The sequence below is a fragment of the Ascaphus truei genome, chromosome 8, assembly GCF_040206685.1.
Source record: "Ascaphus truei isolate aAscTru1 chromosome 8, aAscTru1.hap1, whole genome shotgun sequence".
In the NCBI taxonomy this organism is placed as follows: Eukaryota; Metazoa; Chordata; class Amphibia; order Anura; family Ascaphidae; genus Ascaphus; species Ascaphus truei.
The window spans coordinates 24,030,548-24,054,062 of record NC_134490.1 but is presented as its reverse complement, the minus strand read 5'-3'; the positions used below and the strand labels follow the sequence as shown (position 1 = coordinate 24,054,062).

At 43.6% G+C, this 23,515-nt stretch overlaps 1 protein-coding gene across 1 annotated transcript; it reads left to right on the top strand.

The window, feature by feature from the left end:
- The first annotated feature begins 911 nt into the window (after positions 1-911).
- LRRC25 (leucine rich repeat containing 25) lies at positions 912-22,912 on the top strand. The gene is made up of 3 exons (XM_075610827.1): positions 912-1,044; positions 18,181-19,100; positions 20,872-22,912. Exons 2-3 carry the CDS (start codon positions 18,190-18,192, stop codon positions 21,026-21,028), a joined length of 1,068 nt encoding a protein of 355 aa, XP_075466942.1. The 5' UTR covers positions 912-1,044; positions 18,181-18,189; the 3' UTR covers positions 21,029-22,912.
- The last annotated feature ends 603 nt before the right edge of the window (positions 22,913-23,515 follow it).

The window sequence follows — 23,515 nt, the reverse complement described above, 5'->3', positions numbered from 1 at the left end:
GCCCTAAAGGGTGTGGAGCCCAAGCCACAATGCTTCATATGTGGTGGTGCTGCCCACGAGTAGCCTCCCTTTGGAGGAAAATAAGAAACTGGTTAAGAAGGACACTGGGTCTAGATCTACCATTTGACCCATGGTTATTCCTGCTCAACAGACCGACCCAGGGAATTCCCGGAACCGATTTTGCTCTCATTAGCCACTTTACAACCGCCACTAGATGTGAAAGAGCCTTGGTATGGAAACAACAAGGAATACCTACGATTTCTAAAATAAGAAATAGGATTTGGTATGTATACCAACTGGAAAAACTGACTAGTATATTAAATGAGTCGGGCACAACATTTAAAAAAAACTTGGCAACCCTGGCAAGCCCAATCGGACATCCAGGGAATAAACCCTTCTTCAATTATGACATAAGCTCTCGCCCCGGTAAGGAATAAGCTACGCTTGGCGCTAAATGGTAACCTCGTGGAAGCATAGCCCACACAGTAACACCCAGTCAGGAAATTGATAACGAAAGAGAGGACACCTTACAACCAAGAAAGCCCCCACCCCTTCCATCCCTTCCTCCCCACGGTGTGTCTGAACCCCCCTTCCATTTTCCTTTTCTTATTGCTGTAAATCTGTGATATACTTGTAATGTGTAACTGTTTGTCCTTGTGTGTAAAATTATGTTTTCAATAAAATTTAAGTTATTAAAAAAAAAAGTGCAGTATTTTCCTGCGTTTTTTTTCATTTATTTTTTAACCAAGACGGTGATAATGTTGATAAATCTGGTGCTGTTCTTTTGTACCCACCTGGCAGCGAATGGGGTTAATATGAGGGTTAAAAAGAAAGAAAGTAAAACTATTGGCTGCTGTTACTGGCTTACAACATAGACTGCAGGAAGAAGAAGTATATAGTGTTTTGCAACACCAACAGTTTTTCTTCCCTATTTTATGAACAATCTGGTGCTGTAGAAGTAAAACATAGTTACACTCTGAGAGGCATTTAAGGAGTCACACACGGAACAGAACTGTCTGCTGTTTAAAAGGCCGAAGAGTCGAGGTAAGAAATGACAATACAAAGAGGAATGTCTGCTGTGTTACATTAACATAAGGTCTCTCTTTGTCAAGCCAAAGAAGGATGGGTAGTTGTGTCGTTCCTTTCTTCCATGTAGTAGCAAAGGAGGGAGAGGGAGTACAGGGTATGGTACCTTTTATTGGACCAACACGTTGTTGATCTGTTACACGCTTTCGAACATCTCAGGGTCCTTCATCTGGTATGGCAGGAATATAGCAACACAATATTATATACCATGTTTGTAAGAGGGATATCTTGTTGCAATGGATGTTGAGAGAAAGTGGGAAATAAGAAAAGGTAGAAACTAGGCTGCTTTTGCAATTGAATAGAGAAAAGCCTTTTATGTTTTTACTGTTCATTTTCACACTACCAGTTTCTACCTTACCTTATTTCCCACTTCCTTTCAACATCCATTGCAACAAGACATCCCTCTAATAGACACTGTATATAATATTGTGTTTGCTGTATTTCTATCAAACCTGATGAAAGGCCCAGAGAAGTTCAAAAGCTTGTAACATATCAACTACTTGTTGGTCCAATAAGAGGTTTCATACCCCCTACTTCCTCTCCCTCATTACTCATTGTCAAGAGAGAGAAAACATATCACCACAAAAATGAACTCGTTTTGCAACATGCTCTCTTATCACAGTCTCCTGGCTGCAAACCGGGAGCGAAAAAGAACCAAAATGAGTCAAACAGAAAATCCCTTTGAATTCCAGGCGTTTGTATTTTGCCGACAATATATTTTTGGCAGCCAATGGTAAATGTTATGGGGTGAGCACAATTAGAAACACTGGTGAGCAACCGACCCAAGAGGGGCCAATAGTCCAGTAAGGTCCCCTACATGACAGCACTCAATCACACTATGTGATGGAGAATAACGGTTTTACCAAACATGAAAGGCAGAGCTCAGAGCACCCAATAACAGTAATGATATGATGTGTGTAATATAAAAACACTTTTATTGATAATATAAAGTTAAAATAAAGGGTGTTAAAAAAATCCCCAGAGCAAAAATGGGGGTCAAAAAGGGAAGCTCGAATACAGTACGCATGTAACTGTAACCCACAGTGGGTATGTCATGGTTGGATAGGCTAACAAAAATAGACAGTTGAGTCTACTAGCAGGAAGGGAGCTCCTAATCAAGCTCCCCCCTCCCACGACCACTCTGCAATTGATACTATATTACAGAAATGACCATACTTTGAAAAGGTATGCAGTAAATGTAACATCCATGGGTAGCTGCAGATGAGTGACAGATAGGTGACTGATGAATGGACAGTACGCTTGTGTACATAAACCTGTATAGTAGAACAGCTGTGAACAATAAAAAAACCGTTAAAGTGCTGTGAGCTGAGAAAATTACTCCCTCCTCCCCCTACCATAGCCATAGGAAAATAGAGGGTTAATACCCTCTGATTTATCGTGTCCTATATCTGGGCACATGAATGGATACAGTAAATGTTTCTGTATGGGTATATAAGGGTAGCACTAAAAAAGGTGATAATGTACCAGCTGAACAAAAAAAAACCCATGTGTATATAAAGTCAGTCATGAGATCAATGAAAAACGCTGATATACTTGCAGTACTAGTGTATCAATGAGTGCAGTATCACATCAGTTCACAGTCACAGTGCAGTGTGGTCACAGAGTATTATCATAACAGACTCAGAACATAGTATAATAAGTGCTTCTAATAGCACTTAGTAACTCATGGAGAGTGTGTGGCTACGATCCCGGCGGCCGTTTCGCGGAGGCGCTTCTTCATCCCTAATGTTTACTTTTATGTCTCTAGCGCTTTACTTTGTCACGTGTATTACTGCTGTGAAGTGCTATGTACGTGGATGGCGCTATTCAAGTAGAGGTAGAGATATATAGATAAAGATATGGCCTCCCCATATATATATATGTATATAGTGAGCAGTGTCGGAGAACTATGGGTTGTCACAGTGCCTTCACTTCCCCTTTTTATTCAGTTGTGATCTGTGCTGGACAAATGTTGATGTAAAACCATATGCTGCAGGAACTGTGGCTGCCTGTGTGATTTTCTAAAAACTGTTACATATACCAGAGCCACAGATATTGTGGAGCTACCTTAATGTGCATGCTGCATGTGCATATGTGTATACAGTTGTATGAAAAAGAAAGTACACCCTCTTTGAATTCTATGGTTTTACATATCAGGACATAATAACAATCATCTGTTCCTTAGCAGGTTTTAAAATGAGGTAAATACAACCTCAGATGAACAATAACACGACATATTAAACCGTGTCATGATTTATTTAACAAAAATAAAGCCAAAATGGAGAAGCCATGTGTGAAAAACGAAGTATACCTTATGATTCAATAGCTTGTAGAACCACCTTTAGCAGCAATAACTTGAAGTAATCGTTTTCTGTATAACTTTCAGTCTCTCACATCGTTGTGGAGGAATTTTGGCCCACTCTTCTTTACAACGTTGCTTCAGTTCATTGAGGTTTGTGGGCATTTGTTTATGCACAGCTCTCTTAAGGTCCAGCCACAGCATTTCAATCAGGTTGAGCTCTGGACTTTGACTGGGCCATTGCAACACCTTGATTCTTTTCTTTTTCAGCCATCCTGTTGTAGATTTGCTGGTGTGCTTCGGATCATTGTCCTGTTGCATGACCCAATTTCGGCCAAGCTTTAGCTGCCGGACAGATGGCCTCACATTTGACTCTAGAATACTTTGGTATACAGGGGAGTTCATGGTCGACTCAATGACTGCAAGGTTCCCAGGTCCTGTGGCTGCAAAACAAGCCCAAATCATCACCCCTCCAGCACCGTGCTTGACAGTTGGTATGAGGTGTTTGTGCTGATATACTGTGCTTGGTTTTCGCCAAACGTGGCGTTGTGCATTATGGTCAAACATCTCCACTTTGGTCTCGTCTGTCCAAAGGACATTGTTCTAGAAGTCTTGTGGTTTGTTCAGATGCAACTTTGCAAACCTAAGCCGTGCTGCCATGTTCTTTTTATAGAGAGAAGAGGCTTTCTCCTGGCAACCCTTCCAAACAAACCATACTTGTTCAGTCTTTTTCTAATTGTATTGTCATGAACTTTAACATTTAACATGCTAACTGAGGCCTGTAGAGTCTGAGATGTAACTCTTGGGTTTTTTGCAATTTCTCTGAGCATTGCACGGTCTGACCTTGGGGTGAATTTGCTGGGACGTCCACTCTTGGGAAGATTGGCAACTGTCTTGAATGTTTTCCACTTTTGAATAATCTTTCTCACTGTAGAATGATGGACTTCAAATTGTTTGGAAATGGCCTTATAACCCTTCCCAAATTGATGAGCAGCAACAATTGCTTCTCTAAGATCATTGCTGATGTCTTTCCTCCTTGGCATTGTGTTAACACACACCTGAATGCTCCAGACCAGCAAACTGCTAAAACTTCGGCTTTTATAGAGGTGGCCACACTTGCTGATGATCAATTAATCAAGGGCATTTGATTAGCAGCACCTGTCTGCTACTTAGCATCTTAATTCCTATGGAAGCAGTAAGGGTGTACTTAGTTTTTCACACAAGGCTTCTCCATTTTAGCTTTATTTTTGTTAAATAAATCATGACACAGTGTAATATGTCATGTGTTGTTGTTCATCTGAGGTTGTATTTACCTAATTTTAAGACCTGCTAAGGAACAGGATTGAACAGATGATTGTAAAACCATAGAATTCAAAGAGGGTGTACTTTCTTTTTCACACAACTGTATAAAAAATACCCGCACGCCCCCGAATACATATAAAAAAATATCCCCACGCCCGAATACATTTAGAAAATACCCCCACCTCTCCAATACATTTTAAAAATACCCCCACCTCCCCAATACATATAAAATATACCCCCACCTCCCCCCCATCATCATCTCAGCTCATCCTGGCTCCCCATCATCTCAGCTCATCCTGGCCCCCCATCATCATCATCTCGCTCACCATCATCATCTCATCCTGACCCCCATCATCATCTCAGCTCATCCTGGCCCCCCATCATCATCATCTCATCTCATCCTGACCTCCATCATCATCATCATCACCACATCATCCTGCCCCCCCACCATCTCAGCTCATCCTGGCCCCCATCATCATCACCTCAGCTCATCCTGGCCCACCATCATTATCATCTCAGCTCATCCTGGCCCCCCATCATCATCACCTCAGCTCATCCTGGCCCCCCACCATCTCAGCTCATCCTGGACCCCCATCATTACCTCAGCTCTTACTGGCCCCCCATCATCATCACCACAGCTTATCCTGGCCTTCCATCATCATCTCAGCTCATCCTGGCCCCCCACCATCATCTCAGCTCATCCTGGCCTCCCTCCATCATCACCTCAGCTCATCCTGGCCCCCCACCATCACCTCAACTCATCCTGGCCCCCCATCATCATCACTACAGCTCATCCTGGCCTCCCATCATCATCACCTCAGCTCATCCTGGCCCCCACATCATCATCTCAGCTCATCCTGGCCCCTCATCATCATCACCATAGCTCATCCTGGCCACCCCCGAATTGTGCCGTTGACGGAGGGGCGGGGGGGGGAAGGGGGGAGAGAAGGGGAGTGAGAAAGAGAGATGGGGGCTATAGATAGATAGGGGGGAGGGAGAGATGGGGAGAGAGAGAGAGGAGAAGGGTGAGAGAGATGGGGGGGAGAGAGAGAACGGTGAGAGAAAGAGAGAGGGAGGTTTGAGAAATAGAGGGGTGAAAAAGAAAGGGTGGGACTAAGAAAGAGACAGGGGGTTTGTGAGAGAGAGGTAGAGAAGTGAGCGGCAGAGAAGAGAAAAGGGGGGGGGAGTGAGGAGGGACGTGTAAGAGAAAGGGAGGGGGACACATGCAGAGCCACTGACAGGAGGGGTCCAGATGGAAACTCTAGTCCTGGGCCATGGAGCAGCTGTCCTGGCAGCTCCCCTGTGGTGGCAGTCCTGTCTAAGTATATGTGGATGTGTGACTGTGTGTCACTACCACTATTTGTGTATGGTTGACTGTGTGTCATTGTATGTGTATGGATGTCTGTGAGTCACTATATGTGTAGTTGCTAATGTGTCATTATAGATGTATGGGTGATTGTGTGTCATCATTATGTACTGTATGTATGGATGGCTCGTGTGTACAGTGCCAGTGTAAACGTTTTGGGACAGGGAGTTATTGTGTCTGCAAAATTATGCGTACAGCCTGCATACACTGGGAGCGTTATATATGAAAGGATATTATTATTTTCAGACCATATCAGCCTGGTCTAAGCTTAGGTCAAAGAAAGATAAGCTATTTCCAAACTTGGGACACTCTGCTCTCAAACATCTTGAACTGGGACTTTCCCTTCAAATTAGGGACTGCCCCACTAAATATAGGACTGTCTTACTATGTGTACTTCTAGCTATGGCTGTTTGTCACTATTATGTGTATGGGTGACTGTTTGTGTCACTATATGTGTATGGGTGTTGTTAAACACTACGATCAGTGCGCTGCATTAGGCTGAGCTTATAGTCAGCGCGATTGTGCTAGCGTATGCGAGACAAGCATAAATTGCCTAATACTTATGAGGCCGCTCCTAGTGCGCACGACGGAGTGCGATGGCGCGACCACAATTTGAAGAGACAACATTTTTTGTCTTTTCAAGCGTGGCCGCGTGACGTCTGCGTCACGTGAGCGGTTCAGCCAATGAGGGCGAACCAGCTTCGTGGCGCGTTCGCCATGCCTCCCCATCCTCCTGCAGCCAAGTTCACAGATTGCAGGGGCTGCAGGAGTACTCAAGGCTATGTGCTCCGTCGCATCATGCGCATGCAGCCTTTACTCATCGAATGTCCCCCATTCATCTCCCTTTCTCCCCTCTCTCACCCTCCCTTTCCTCCCCCCTCTCACCCTCCCTTTCCCCCTCTCACCCTCCCTTTCCCCCTATCTCACCCTCCCTTTCCCCCCACCCTCTCACCCTCCCTTTCCCCCCACTCTCTCACCCTCCCTTTCCCCCCACTCTCTTACCCTCCCTTTCCCCCCACTCTCTCACCCTCCCTTTCCCTCCACTCTCTCACCCTCCCTTCCCCCTCACTCTTTCACCCTCCCTTTCCCCCACTCTCTCACCCTCCCTTTCCCCCACTCTCTCACCCTTCCTTTCCCCCTTTCTCTCACCCTCCCTTTCCCCCCTCACACTCACCCTCCATTCCCCCTCTCTATCTCACCCTCTCTTTCCCCCCACTTTCTCCCTCTCCCTTTCCCCCCTCTCTCACCCTTCCTTTCCCCCTTTCTCTCACCCTCCCTTTCCCCCCTCACACTCACCCTCCCTTCCCTCTCTATCTCACCCCCCTTTTCCACCCTCTCTTTCCCCCCACTTTCTCACCCTTCCTTTCCCCCCCCACTCTCACCCTCCCTCCCCTCTCTCATCCTCCCTTTCCCCCTCCCTCTCCCCCTCTCTCTCACCCTCCCTTTCCCCCCCTCTCATCCTCCCTTTCCTCCCCCCTCTCAACCTCCCTTTCTCCCCTCTCTCATCCTCCCTTTCCCCTCCACTCTCTCACCCTCCCTTTCCCCCCCTTCTCTCTCACCCTCCCTGTCCACCCCTCTCTCACCCTTCCTTTCCCCCCACTTTCTCATCCTCCCTTTAACCCCCTCTCCCTCCCCCTCCCTTTCCCCCCTCTCTCACCCTCCTTTCCCCCCCTCTCACCCTCCCTTTCCCCCCTCTCTCACCTTCCCTTTCCCCCGCTCTCTCTCACCCTCCCTTTCCCCCCTCTCTCACCTTCCATTTCCTCCGCTCTCTCTCACCCTCCCTTTCCCCTCCATCCCACCCTCCCTTTCCCCCTATCTCTCTCCCCCTCTTTACCCACCCACTCTCTCACCCTCCCTTTCCACCCCTCGCTCACCCTCCCTTTCACCCCTCGCTCACTCTCCCTCCCCCACTCTCACCCTCCCTTTCCCCCGCTCTCTCTCACCCTCCGTTTCCCCTGCTCTCTCTCACCTTCCCTTTCCCCCGCTCTCTCTCACCCTCCCTTTCCCCTTTCTCTCTCACCCTCTCTTTCCTCCCATCTCTCACCTTTCCTCCCCCCTCACACCCTTCCTTTCCCCCCTCTCACCCACCCTTTCCACCCCCCTCTCTCTCTCTCACCCTCCATTTACCCCCCTCTCTCACCCTCCCTCCCCCTCTCTCATCCTCCCTTTCCCCCTCTCTCACCCTCCCTTTCCTCCCCTCTCACCCTCCCTTTCCCCCTCTCTCTCACCCTCCCTTTCCTCCACTCTCACCCTCCCTTTCCACCCCACTCTCTCACCTTCCCTTCCTCCACTCTCACCCTCCCTTTCCTTCCCAACTCTCTCTCCCTCCCTTTCCCCCCCTCTCTCACCTTCCCTTCCTCCACTCTCACCCTCCCTTTCCACCCCTCTCTCACCCTCCCTTTCCCCCCACTCTTTCACCCTCCCTTTACCCCCCTCTTTCACCCTCCCTCCTCTCTAACCCTCCCATTCCCCCACTCTCTATCACCCTCCCTTTCTTCCCTCTCTCTCACCATCCCTTTCCCCCTCTCTCACGCTCCCTTTCCCCCCTCTCACCCTCAACATCCCCCCTCTTCCCCTCACCCCTCTCTAACCCTTCCTCCCCCCTTTCACCCCTCTACTTTTCTCTCCTGCCCTCCATGACTTCCTCTCCTCCCTGCTTTTCTCTCGATCTGACTCCTTCCTCTCTTACCCCCCCTCTTTCTCACTACCCCGTCTCTCTTTCACTACCCCTCACTGTGTCTCTCACTCCCCCTTAGGCTGACTCCCCGGTGGTCACAGCGTGCGTGCCACACACCAGACACTCACCTCTATCAGGCAGGCCCCAGTAGTTAATGTTCTTGGCACTCACAAAGCGCGTTGGCGTGTCAGCCAGCAGGGAAGACAAGAATGTTCTCTTCCCGTGCGATGACACGGTCACGGGGTGTGCGGGGAGCCAGGGGGGGGACACAATTGTATTAAAAAAAAGCCTGAATGTTTGTATCTGCTGCTAGCTGCAGCTTTTATCCATTCAAGCCGAAGCTCTGAAAACAGAGGGATATCAGTACCAGAAGAATGCCCCCCCCCATTTTGGCCACACACCCCGCATCTCCCATAACTCCCTACAGACTGCAGATCATGGCTTTAAGCTGTGCACGCGATGCCAGGCGCGTTTGCAGCGGCCAACATTGGGGCGGTAGCCTTACACTCTCCCCTCTCCTTCACTCACTTAATTCCTCTCACTTTCACCCCCCACTCTTAGTCTCTCCCTCCTCAGAAAGAGACTTTTCTCAATGTCTGGATGGGAGTAACGCCAAGTTTAGGTATGACATAACTAAATAACCAACTATAGTTACTCATATATTGTTACTCCTTGAGAAAACGCCAACCCGGTGCGAAACGCGTGGGAGAAGATTCTCTGTCTTTATGTGTATTTTGTTCTGTGCTTTTTTTATTATGTAATCAATAAATAGTTTTCATTTTTTACATCTGGTGAGTTCCTCCAATTTCACGGGGTTGCAGTCCCACCAATCGTCTGTTTTTTTTCATTTTGACATAACTAACTTCATGATAAGTCACTGCAAAAACCTTAGTGGACTTTAGTGTATATGCGATGTTAGGGTAAACAATGATTGTGAACATTGATACAGTATTCACCACAATGCTCTTTCCAGGAGAAAACATTGCCAAAAGTTATGTTATAGACTTTTAAAGACATTTGGTAAGGCATAAAGTAACGTTAAGTTAGGTTAACGGTATGTTAAGTCACTTAGCAGAGTTTCGTGGATCAGGCGCTGTGTGTGAGCTGTCAATGTCTGTGTCCTGGGGCCCATCTCTTTGTCATCAAGGGTTCCCGCACGTCAGCCACAGCAACAAACTCGGCCACTTGGTCAACGCCAGTATCGGCGTAATTCGCCCCTATAATCAGACCTGCACCATATATGCACAACAGAGACACCACATACTGTAAACACACATACACAGCATAAGCCAGGGGTGCGCAAACTTTTCTCCCTGTGTCCCCTGCCTGCTCCCCCCCCCCCTGCTCACGGCCCCCACCCCCTTCTCAGCTCCGGCGTCAAATGATGCCGTGGGGTCATGTGATGTCAACAACGCGACATCACGTGACCCCACGACGTCATTTGATGCCGGGTTGCCATGGCGATGTGTTCCTGAAGGTAAGTGGAGTTACAGAGGCCTCGTGTGATCCCCGGCATTTGATTTAAATGCCTTCGGGGAAGCGTGGGGCCTCTGTAACCGCCACGCCCCCCCACCCCCCAGAAAATCTTGCACCCCCCAGTTTGCGCACCCCTGGCCTAAGCTGTCAGAGTTGATATTTACAACTAGTCTGCAGCTGCTGGCAATATCTCACCACCTGAATGACAAGTTGGAAATCACCTGGAATTGTCCTTCTCCTCTATGCTAGTCTGAGCATCCTATTGATCTGCTGCAAGCCATAGTATCACTGAAAAGCCCCTTATGTAACAAGGGTATCCAATACATATGTGGTGCCAGATAACCCGTGGACATTCCCAGTTTTATAGCTCGACAGATAATATTTTTCTCATAAGGAGGCATTCCTTGATTACATGATGGAATTAGAGCTGGAAAATAAGGGCTGGCTGACCCCTTCTTGGTACGCGATTTGCAGTCAGTATCTCGCTCCATACAGTAAATGTAAACGATTACATTTAAAAATGAGTCGGTCACTTCCTATAATTACATAACTTTAGCATTTTGCAACAGCAAGAAACTTTGTTTTTGTGCAACCGGAACAAAGTTACATGCATTTTACCGTTATCATTACTGCTGCTACTATGCTCGTTATGCAAAGCAGGGGAATGAGACATTAGTTTTGAACTGAACTGCAAAGGCAGTTAAATGGAAACTCCCTTCCCGGAACATTTTGTAAAGCTATTTTGTAAGCACAGTGAGCTGACACTTGGGGGGGCTAAGCACTAAGCGTTCATAAGCCACTTATCGAGCACTTATCGCCCAAAATGCCTACTCTGATTCTGTAAGCGGCGATAAGTGAGCGATAAAAGACTGAATCGCCTCCCAAAAATGTGTTTAAAAAAAAAACGCTGAGTGAGCGGCAAGAAGCCACTTTTTGCCGTTTTGCAGCAGGTTCATAAACTTGTGCAATTCTCGTAGCAGTGATTAGGTTATCGACGCCTATCGTGGCTCTAGAATGGCGAATTTCAGTCCAAATCATCACACCGCGGAAAATTTGGTGCGAGGGTGTTGGAAACTTGCTTAGAAGCGGCGAGACGGACCCCCAGCATGAATCAGATGCATGAAAAATGCATTTACAGTCAACTTCCTTACCTTAGGGGCTAACCGCTAAGACAATGAAGGGGTTAACCACCAGTGCCATGCTTATTGTGGGTAGCGGGGTTGGATGAAGCTTGCATTTGGCCTTTGCTGGGTGTTTAGGGCCTTGCGGGGAGCTTGCGGGTGGACTTAACCCCTTCATTACCTTAGCGGTATTAATTGAGTGACTGGGTGACGTCTGAGTGACTGGGTGGGTGACTGAGTGACTGGGTGGTGGGTGACTGACTGGTGGGTGACTGAGTGACTGGGTGGGTGACTGAGTGACTGGGTGGGTTGGTGGCTGACTGAGTGACTGGGTGGGTGGGTGACTGAGTGGGTGGGTGAATGACTGGGTGGGTGGATGGGTGAATGCCTGGGTGGGTGGTGGGTGAATGACTGGGTGGTGGGAAGCGGGCCCTGACTCACGGGGCCCAGGACGCCAACACCGGCTGTCCCCCCCTTTTGGCGGCCCTGTCCGTGGGCCTCCAGGTGGTCCCCACGTTGGGGCCCATGGGTGGTCCCTGGGGGTCGCCAGGTCATCCCCACAGGTGTCTGGGGGCCCTCGGGTGCTCCCCGGGGGTGGGGTCCCCGGGTGATCCCGCAGGTGTCCGGTGGTCCTCGGGTGGTCCTCGTGGGGGACCGGGGGTCCTCGGGTGGTCCCCGTGTGACAGAGTAATTCTTTGGAAGGGATGTGACGTCATGCAAAGGGAATCACATGGTCTACTACAGCCAATCAGATTGGGGATATAGTTCTCACAATCTTATTGGCTAAAATACCATGTGACGGCGTCATGTTGGATTTGGTGACATCATGTTAAAGGGAAAGGAAGCACAGCCATTCTGATTGGCTGGCTTCAGTCCCGTTCATGATGTCACATTAAAAAAAAAAAAAGGACACATGGTTTTCACAGCCAATCAGATGGCGTGTGAACCATTTGCCGCCCAAATGTGATGTCACAGGCCATATTTAAGGTTGTGACATCTCATTTGAGCTCAAGAAGCCGACGGGTCAACATTGTGGACTTAACATGGGGTTATTGGATTAACAGATGAAGATAAAAAGACAGAAGATAAAGAAAAGCACGAAATAATCACAGATGAAGAAAGAAGATGATTAAAGAAAGAAGAATTTGGTTATCTGTTCCGGATCTTCAATGTGGATGGTGTTTCATGACGTCACCGTACGAGAGCTTCCTGATTCACTGGGATTCGGAGGGCCAACGCTTCTAAAGGTAAGATAAATATTGAATGTATGTACTTTTATTTTTACAGGTTTTTTGATTGGATTTTTCTTTTTTTATGGTTTTCATTGCCCATTGACTGTTAATGCATTAATCTGTGCCTGTTTAGGATACAGATGAATACAGTGGGAGCCAATGCATTTTTTGGCAAATGCATTTCTTCTATTGACTGTTATATTTTCTATTTCTTTTTATTGTTTAGATTAAATTGTTTTGAATTGTGATGGCTTGAATTTTTTTTTTCAGATAGTTTTGCGTTTTTATTTTATGATGTATTTTGTTGGCCACTGGTTTTAATTGGTGTTGCCTAGTGGTTGTATTAATTAATTGTTGTGTTGGTTACCGCTTTTAGGTATTATATTTATTTTTGGGCTAGTAGTGTGATTTATTTAATTGATTGGCTAGTGGTTTTATTTATTTAATTGATTGGTTTGTGGTTTTATTTAGGTAATTGATTGGTTGGCTAGTGCTTGTAATTTGTGTTTTTGGGGGTTTAGGTGATTGTTGTATAGGTATTCTTGTGTATTTTGGACATCCAATGCTTTTGGATTAGGGTGACCATTGACTGCTATAGTAGCTTATCATGCCCATATTATATGGGTATGATGTACTACTATGCCACTCAATGGGTACAGGGTGGGTATAGTGGATCCGGGGTGGGTGTTTAGGCCTCCCAGGTGGGTAGTGGGGGAGGGTGGGTTAACCATTTAATTACTATAGCGGTTATTAACCGCTAAAGTGATTAAGGGGTTATGGGCAATTAGATTGTATTTTTTATGTATTGTTACTGGCATCGGAGGACATGGCCCTGCAGTATGCTGACAAGGACACCCTTCATGTTTGCAGGGGTCAGTAGAACGGTTTTTATTTACATTATTTATGCTGGCTGGCTAATATTTTGTTTAATAATGGGCAAATAATGTATTATCCATATCTGGATAATAGTTATTTTGCATATTACTGTACTGTATGTGTTTGGTGGGGGGGGAGAGGTGTATTTATTGAAATGTAGGCCATGTTTTTTTTTTTTTAAATACATGAATGGTACCGCAGGCCAGCGGAGACCACCCGAGGGCCCATGAAGCACACGCACACCCCCGCTGGCCTGTGGTATTAAACCTGTGTCTAAAAAAATAAATAATGGTTTTATGTGAGGGCACAGGGGGTGGGTTGTGTATTGGTTTTACTACATATTTTAATTTAATTTTTCTTACTAATGGAGATGAGCAGGGGTCTCCGGAGCAGAACCTTGTTGATTTGAGGTCCGGGGACCCCCTGCTTCCCGAGATATAGGCCCCGTTATAGGGTGGCGGTTTCACCTATGCATGTAAATGTCCCGGGTCATGTGACCGGGACATTTCAATGCATAGGAGATACCGGCACCCCATAACAGGGCCTGTATCTCGGGAAGCATGGGGTCCCCGGACCTGAAATCAACGCGGTTCTGCTCCGGAGACCCCCTGCTCATCTACACTAGTAATAAAAATGAAATGAAAAAAACTTTCATTTCGGGCGAGATGCGCACAGGGAGAGGCGGCTACAGTATCTCTGAGCAGCTCTCTCTGCAGCAGAAAGAACTTGCCGGGTAAGGCCTTTTCAGAGGGTTGATCTTCACGTTGCCGGCTACTCGCTCGTTTTGTGAATTTTGCTATCAAAGGTAATCGAGGCTTTCTGAATACCATGATAGCAACGCTCACAAAAATGGCGATTTAAATGGCCCGGTGATTTTTTTTATGAACTTTTAGTGCATAGGCTCCTTGGGGAAGGGTTTGATTTCCTCTGGCTGCACCCTTTTGTCTGATATCACTATACGTTCCACAAGATTCTGCACAGTAAGAGCACCCTCTTACCCCCTTTCCTTATCTTTATTGGCTCTCTGATAAGGACAGGCAGGGCTAAGAGTAAAGAAAACACGCTATTGACAAACACTTCTCCATTCCATTGGCTTACTTTGGTCCTAGGAGGGATTGCCCCTTCAAATAGGGCTTTTGCAGTGTCTGGGTGGGTAAAACACTACAGTTAAGCATTCGCTGTTAAAGTGTAGCCTTCATAAAAATGTACGCATGAACAAACAAAGGATAACACCAGATGAGAGAGGTGAGGAGAGACTTCATGAAAGACAATGGTTTAGTTTGATAAATATTTAGCACCCCCTCTGGATGCCAGACTTGGCAAAACTGTAACAGCATTCATTTATGGTGGAGGGATACTTCAAACTTCCCCAAGCCAGATTCTCTACTGGGTGTTGCCACCTAAAAAGTCATAGCAAAGTTCACAAGTCTCACTTTGGCTGAGTTCAGAGCCTATCAAATTGGTAGGTACTGTAGATTGGCTGCCCAATGGACAGATCTTAATGACCATTCCAGGCTTTTGACAGGTCCTTCAGGTAATAGGCATCCACACAGTCTCACTACTTATACAATCACACATCCCTAAGCACGTTTATGCGTATAATTCCCCAAACCTAATACAAACTCACTTTGTAACATCTAAGGTTTGCTTCAACTAATAGAGAAATGGGAGGCGTGGGTGTAAAACCCAAACCATGGTTCTCTTATATTTGAGATAAGCTCAACATGAAATTGACCACAACACAATAGGAACTGAGAATGTGCTTAGAACCTTCTTCAAATCCTTAATCTTTGGTCCTCCTTTTATGGTAAACACAGCAGGTCATTCCAGTGTTATTACGAAGCAAAACATGTGTTCCACTTTCTGTAATAATAAAATATAATATTTATTTCACTCTATGATATTTATAATGGGACCAACATGACACTTCTTTCTTGGTGTTTACACTCTTTTGGAGTGATAATCGTAACAGTTTTGGTGCCAATATGTTTGCAGAACCAACATAGACATTCTAGCAGCATAATCACATTGTTGCAGCACACCACCCAAAGTTTTCTTCTTTCGTTCCGATAATATCAACGACTATCAGAGCAGGAAATTTACTAAACTCTGATAAGGTGTAATGAAGCTCAATCCTACATTAACTGCCCTTCGGGTCACTTATCAGAGTTTAGTGAATTCTGACCCGAGAGCCTTTATCAAATTCTCCATGAGATACAAGAAAGAAATCCATAGCATTCACATCATCATGAAGGCTACGAGCGTGTAGACTAGGGGTGGGCAACTACAGTTCTCAAGGGCCACCAACAGGTCAGGTTTACCAGATATCTCTGCTTCAGCACAGGTGGCTCAATCGGTGGCTCAGTCAAAGACTGAGCCACCGATTGAGCCACTTGTGCTGAAGCAGGGATATCCGGAAAGCCTGACCTGCTGGTGGTCCTTGAGAACTGGAGTTGGCCACCCCTGGTGTAGACTCTTGTGATGTTAAGTGAGTGTCATAATGACCAATGTGCCTCACCGATGTATTTTTTAGCTTTTCTTTTCACAACCTCTTCATCAAGTACGAATTGTGAATAGAGATGTGTGAATATTGGACATTTCGTGAATACGGCAAAAGTTGCAAAAGTGGCAACGTTTGAATAAAAATAGCCATGGGTCGCTATTTATCCCAGCAATGTAAAATTGTCCAGGAACCTGCCATTCATAAAAATGATTTGAAATTCTCTTACATCTAATCAAATTTAAATATGGTGTAGATACCGCATTTAAATGTTCTCGGGACATTTTTCAGGTTAGTAATTTTAATGTATGAATTTAAAAAATACAGTGAAAGGTCACTTTTGTGTGAAAATAGATATGGGAGTAAATTATTAAGTGGCAACAACCTTTATTGATTGTTAATGACCATTACCTTGAATGCTGTAACGGTTATATATCTATATATCTATTAGACATTATTATAATTAGCCAGTGTCATTAGTACCTCCAAAATAATCTGTAACTGTAACATCTGAATCAATATGTTTTCTTTTCATATGTACATAATAGTTGTGTGACAAGCTTTTGCAATTAGAATTCCCGCCATACGTCTGAAAGAGGGACTTCTGTGGTTGAATTATAACAATTATGAACAACTTTAATGTTTCCAATAAATTCTAGATTTAAGAAAAAAATATCTATACAAATGTTGCACATTGGGATTATTCATTAAACTGTGTTAGAACTCCGATACGCATTATTGCCGTTTAATGACTATTCCACTCATACAGTAAAGTCCTTGTAAACGCTAAAAAAAGTGCATACTGGTTCACAATAATCTGGAATACAATCTCATGATGATACAAAGCTAAGATGGCAATACAAAGTTCCAGAGAGAGTGCGCTACTCTACAGTATGAGGGACATGCAAACCAACTGCCAATACACAGACTGACACACAAATAACGCAGACAAAAAAATAAATAAAAATTGGGATGGAAGAAAAGAAAAAGAGGAGACCCAATAGTGTAAGGTGTTCATCATAAAAAAATATTGTTAAAATACAACAGTGTCACTCACATATGGACAAGGTTTTCAGGCATAGTCCTGATACAAAGTCTAAGATTGCTGTTTTATGCGTACTCACTCATGTTGCACGAGACTGGTACTCTGAATGGTATGATCTGCTTCCACCCAGTCCCTGCTTGCACACATCTACTCAGCATTCCTGGCAACTCCATCTCTGCCGGGAGAGCTTCCGTTGTGTGCTCCTCACTCTATTTCTGGGCTCCAATCCTCTTTGTCAGAATGCTGCTCCGCTGTCATGTGTGCTACCGTGGATTCGCTCTCTTGTTGGCCTAGTACTGCCTCCTTCCTACGCGTTTCACCAATCAAGTTGGCTTCATCAGGGTCTTGATTGGTGAAATGCGTAGGAAGGAGGCAGTACTGGGCCAACAAGAGAGTGAATCTGAGCTAATACACATGACAGTGAAGCAACATTTTGACAAGGAGGCTTGGAGCCCAGAGATTGGAGCGGTAATGATTATTAAAAAAGGGTGTGCGTCCAGCACGCGCGTTCTAAGTCAAACTTCTTTGCGTTTTATCACTGAAATTGTATTTTGATTTTAATGATTTTGATTGAATGAAAGACTGTTGAGAGAAACAAAACACAACGAAGTTTGACTTATAACGCGCGTGCTCGGCACACACCCCAATTTTTTTTATTACGAACATATTACACTATTGTGTCTCCTCTCTTTTCTTCTCTCCCCATATTGACATTTTTTGTTTTGCCTGTGTTTTGTCTATGTCAGTCTGTGTTGTGGCAGTTTGTCAGAATGTCCCTAATACTGCAGAGTAGCATACTTTCTCTGGAACTTTGTTTGCAATTTAGACTTTTGCTTATCTTGGAGGGCAAATCTAGAGTGCTGCACCAGGAGTATTGTAGCTATTAGAGTATTTAATTGATTATTGTATATTGTACTATTGCTATGTATTACCACATAGATTAGGTTTCATGATTTTGATTGATTGAATAATTTGTATATTATTTAATATATTTTGGGGGGGTATTGAAGTGGGTATCACTATCACAATTGCGCACTTCTATATAATTGTGTGTGTATATTGGATTAGGAATAGAGTAGCGCTACAAATAGTTAATTCCTTGTATTAGGCTGGCAATACATTATTGTCTATTGATAATGATATGGTGTATGACATGTAATAGGTATCATCTCTAATTACTGATGTTGCTCTGTCTTTCAGAGGAGAACAATGCGTGCTCTACAGCTCCTGGTGCTGTTTCTATACTACATAACCAACACCAACGGGAACTGCGTTACATTTGAATGTTCTTTGGTGAATCTTAATATCCGTGGGACAGACTGCAGCAAACCGGAAGGGTCGGAATTGAACACTTGTCAAAAAATCTCAACACTGATCTTAAGCAACTCAATTGTAAATGTTAAAACTTCCCCAGAGTCCGATTTTAACATGTTAACTAAGCTGGATATCTCTGGCAATAAACTTAGAAATCTCCCTGAGAATTTTCTGTCCAACGCAAAGGAACTGCAAGACCTTAACCTCGGGCACAACATGCTAGAAAGCTTACCAATGACCTTTCTGAAAAATTCGCCCAAATTAAAAGTCTTGCGCCTTGAAGGAAATTCATTGACTTCCATTCCTTCCGCCATTTTTCAACCCCAACTTCTCAACTTGACTGTTGACTGTGATTGTTATATGGCTCGCCCTGTAATGAATGGAATATTGCAGCGTTGCCCCAACGTTACAGACTGCCCAGATTACTCATTCAAGTGCAAACTGGAGTCAGGATGGTCAGACGTGGAGGATTTCTACCAAGAGAAATGTGGAATGACAAATCTCCTTGCTGTGTACATTGTAGTTCCCATTGTTATTCTGGCTCTTGTAGCGGGAGGGGTGATTTATTACCTGAAGCAGAAGAATAAAAACACAGCTGATTTTGAAAACAAAGGGACTGCAGACAAGTCACCTGCTCACGTGCAGCCACACTACATAACCAGGAAAGTGGAAACGGCACCAACAGTTTTAAACCAATCCAGAGGGCTGGGGCAGGACTATGAAAATGTTTTCATTGGTCACATGCAGACTGAGCAACCAAAGCCATTTCATTATCTGGATGGGAAGCAAAAGCAAGGTGCCAACAGGTAAGGAACTTGAGTGCCATTTGATAGTGGGTGATGTGATGTCAAATAGTTTAGACATCAACCACTAGCACTAAAAGGGTTTAGGTGCAGTCCCCCTCAGTACCAAATAATGGAGTTGCACAAAAATTGAAAACCATTAGCAAAGCAACACCATCTTTACCATTTAAACACTTCGAGAGCCGACATACTGTAGTGTCACATGTTGTTTCCCATGAGAAATTCATACCTTGCTAGGACTGAGCATGCTCAGTAGCAGCTACTGAAGCTATATCCCCCTATGTGCCCTCACTAGCTGTGATTGTTTACTACCACTTTAAAGATGCAGACCAAGCAATATCCTACATGAGCATTTTTTTTAATAAATCAGTTCTGAACTATGAGAAAATACTTGTAGCATTTTTTTTAACAACTCTGAATAACATTTTAAATATATTATAATGTAACAAGCATTTATTTTTCTATACCAACCATTTACAAAGTCACACCCCCTTCCTCTTTTGAAACAGACACACCCCTTTTTGAGCCCTGCCCTCTCTCTAGCAGTGCACCAAATTATCTAGTGACTGCCTGGTCACATGATCTTCCCCACAGAACTTTGTGTCTTTGGTCCTCTTCTGTTGCACTGACAGCCATCTAGTGAACACCCAAGCCGAATTTTCGCTGATCAATCACAGGAGAACGTATTGATCGTCAACTGAGCTAATGACTTATTATTGTGTGGATTGTATTGATGAACATATTAAAGTGGATTTTTATTAAACCCGGCAGCTTGGACTGCTGCTTTAATAACATGTTTTCAGGAGGTATTTATTCTAGGTAAGAAGAAACAGATATTGTGTACTAGTGAACTCTACAACTAGAACAAGCTAAAACAAAGGACTTGGGAGTTAGGGGGAGTCAGTATACGTACAGTAGGCCCAGATCCAAAGGGTTCTTACCCTGAATGAAGAGTCAAGCTTTGCTAAAGCTTAGTACTCTATGTGATTCTGGGCTTTAGTGAGAAAAACTATAAGCGCACAGAGTAGTAAGCACAGAGTAGTAAGCCCGGTGTAGTAAGCAAGGTGTAGTACGCACAGTAAGTACGGTAAAGCAGTTGCAGAGCTGTTGAAAGCTAAAAATGCTCAGTACAGTATCCTCCTCTGAAGACACTTCTTTACCTTTCCTCATTTACTGTCACAATGTCATACCCACGACAATCTGAATCTAGCGGGATAATAAGACAATTTGTCAAATAAAGTTGTCAATTATTTAATTGATGCTTACTCAGCATTTGAAACAATGGTTGATCCTAGTTCACACTTGTGTAGAGGTTATATGTACGTAGTTGAACCAGTTTTCAGTTGTTTCTTACCTGAGGTGAGAAACATGGTGTGTGTCTGGGACGTGGAGAAGTTTGCATTACGCATAGTAGTGTCAACAAGATCCAATATAATGGGAGTCAGCCAAGGACAGTACTAGGGAACCACTTCAGGGACTACCAATCCGAGGTAGAAATCTGCAGTTGCCGCACTATTCTAAGAAAGTCTCTTTACAAGACATTGTTTCATTTTCTGTTTATTTGGAGATTCAGAACGCAGATGTGATATTCTGCACCAACACTGACGTTGAACCTTTATGGAAACACTGTGATATTCAGTATTATACTGTGATTATTTGCCTGCTATAGCTGTATAATCTTCTGCAGGTTTAGTTTCAGATAAAAAAAAAAAATCAAGTAATGTGATATTTCTATCACTCAACATATTGAGCATTTTTCTTGTCTCTCCCACAGCAATCCGATGACTGAAGAAGACATATATTTGGAAAGTGATGTCCATGAGGGTGACCAGCCTATTTACAACAACACCCAGGGTGTGTATTACAGCTACACGAAGCCTGGCCCCATAATTAAAGAAGAGGAAGATGTGTACATTGTGCCAGATCAGTGATCCCACTGGTGTCCCTCTAATTTGGACATGTACCATTGTTCTGGAGGCCAATATCTTATCCCAACATCCATTCACAGTTGTACATACCGTATCGCAAAAGCCACTGCTGATTTTCTTTTTAATTGGAATCATTGATTTTGGCTGTTTTTCCAGGAAACAGGAAGTATAAAATTAAAGGGTGTATTCCACCATATAAACCTCATTCTCTCCTCTTCCTAGAATCCATTAATGATACCAATGTTCGAGGCTTCTTGGACCATTTAGTTTCACTGTTGTTTTCTTGTTATGTTCTGATAAGTGATTATGTAGTCTAATAGTAGTAATTATTTGTTGTGCTTGCATTGTGTCTTTCAATTCCAAAGTGCCTTCCAAGTATTCCTCAGGAACATTCAGGCAGCGGGTCTTGGGTGAAATCCTTGGAGGTGTTTTGTGGAAGTAGAGGGACATTTTTTCAAGCTGATATAAAGTGTCTAAGGCTGGAATTGAACCCACACCACAAACTACTGAGCATGCCTACTCCAAATTCCTACATGGCTTATACACCGTCTAGTCTTGAAATGTTCCCAAGAAGAGCTGAAGAAGCAGCTTCATTTGAGATAACAGAGTCATCATTATAATTGACAGATTATTGGACTAAGCTGATAAATTACATTAGGGCTTTATTGAATGGATAATTATGAGGTTTCTCAAAGCAAGTTTGGACTGCTGGGGAGTTATGTATTCAAAAGTCATGCCTGCAAAAATAGGCCAAAAAATGAACCATATTTCTAATAGAAAAATGAATTAAAAGCAATGGGTTAGTATTTTTTTTAGTCAGGAGACCTTGCATTAGAGCTGCAGTTCAAGCAATATCCTACATGTGTTTTTCTTTTTAAATACATCAGTTCTGTACTATGAGAAAATACTTGTAGCATTTCGAAAAAACAAACAAACAATTTTTAAAGACATTTTAATGTATTCTAGTGAAATAAGCATTTTTGTTTCTATAGCAACCATTTACAAAGTCACATCCCCTTCCTCTTCTGAGACAGGCTCTGGCACACCCCTTTTTCCCTCTCTCTAGCAGCGCACCAATTGTATCGAGTGCCTGCCTGGTCACATGATTTTCCACACAGAACTTTGCATCTTGGGCACTATTCTGCAGCCCTAACAGTGAGTTAAAGGACCCCCGAGCCAAACGGATCGATCGCAATCTAGCTAATCACTTGTGATGCACATATTGAATGGGGGAAACAATATTTATATATATATATATATATATATATATATATATATATATATATATATATATATATATATATATATACACACAACTTGAACTGCAGCTTTAATGATGTGTGAAGGCTGGTAAATTGTTATTGGACAGACACATATAATATGTATATACATAGACATATCTCCTCCCCCCAAATCAACTGATGTCGTCCAGTTCTCTTTGTGCGTATAAAACCTGGGAATATGTATCAAGGCAAAAATGGTGCATAGCTGAAGTAGCAAATTGCATCATATGTATCAAAGAAAAACATCCCATTGAAATCAATAGGATTGTGTCTTTATTACCACTGAGCAAATTATTTGCCATAGAATTGCAACAATTTAGTCTCGATACATATACCCCTGTATTTTTTTAAATAAAATAATTAAACTCATGGCACCCATAGTTAACACCTTCTACCAGTTTAAACTAAGGACAAGTGGAAATTCCTCTAATATCAAGAATACAATATTATTTGTTACATAAAGGAGGCACCCTACTCAATTTGAAAACCCTTCAGTGTCATGCACCTATTGTACCATTTCATGGGCGATATTTGTTTACCTTGTCACCTGTATTGGAGTTTATACGCAATAAATAACTATGATTTATCCTTGAACAATATGATACACCCATCTCTCTCTTTTATTCTGCTTATACATGTCCGCTTTGGTTCTTGATGTGGGTTTTTCCTGGAGATTGATTGTCAGGAACAAGCACATTTCAGGCACATTGACTCCTCTTTACTAGACTTTGAAGCAGTTTCACCCAGGCTTGGGAAGACTTCCCCTCCATTCATTCAAATGAGGTTCATTTCCCAAGCATGGAGAAGACTACTTCAGAGGTTATTGAGTAAGGGCCATTGAGAGAATGTTCGGAGCTGTATGTCACTAACACTTAGCTGTTTCTAAACAAATATAGGCAGTCCTCGTTTTACAACACTTCGTTTTACAACGAATGGCTTATCCAACGCTATGCAATGCATACCTATGTTCATTTTTATAACGCCAAAACGGCTTATCCAACGCTCTTACAACGCTTTGCAACGTTGTTTATGTTGTTATAATATATATATATATATATATATATATATATTATACTATATATTATATTATTATATTATATATTATGTTATATTATATATATAATACAGTTTATACACTATATAATTTATGTGTGTGCTGCATATCTTGTTGCCTGCATAAAATATTTGGTGTATTTTAGTGTTAAAA

Coding starts and splice junctions, on each gene's coding strand:
- LRRC25 (XM_075610827.1), top strand. CDS start 18,190: ATGCGTGCTCTACAGCTCCTGGTGCTGTTTCTATACTACATAACCAAC. Junction 19,101..20,871: donor CAAAAGCAAGGTGCCAACAG/GTAAGGAACTTG, acceptor TCTCTCCCACAG/CAATCCGATGACTGAAGAAG.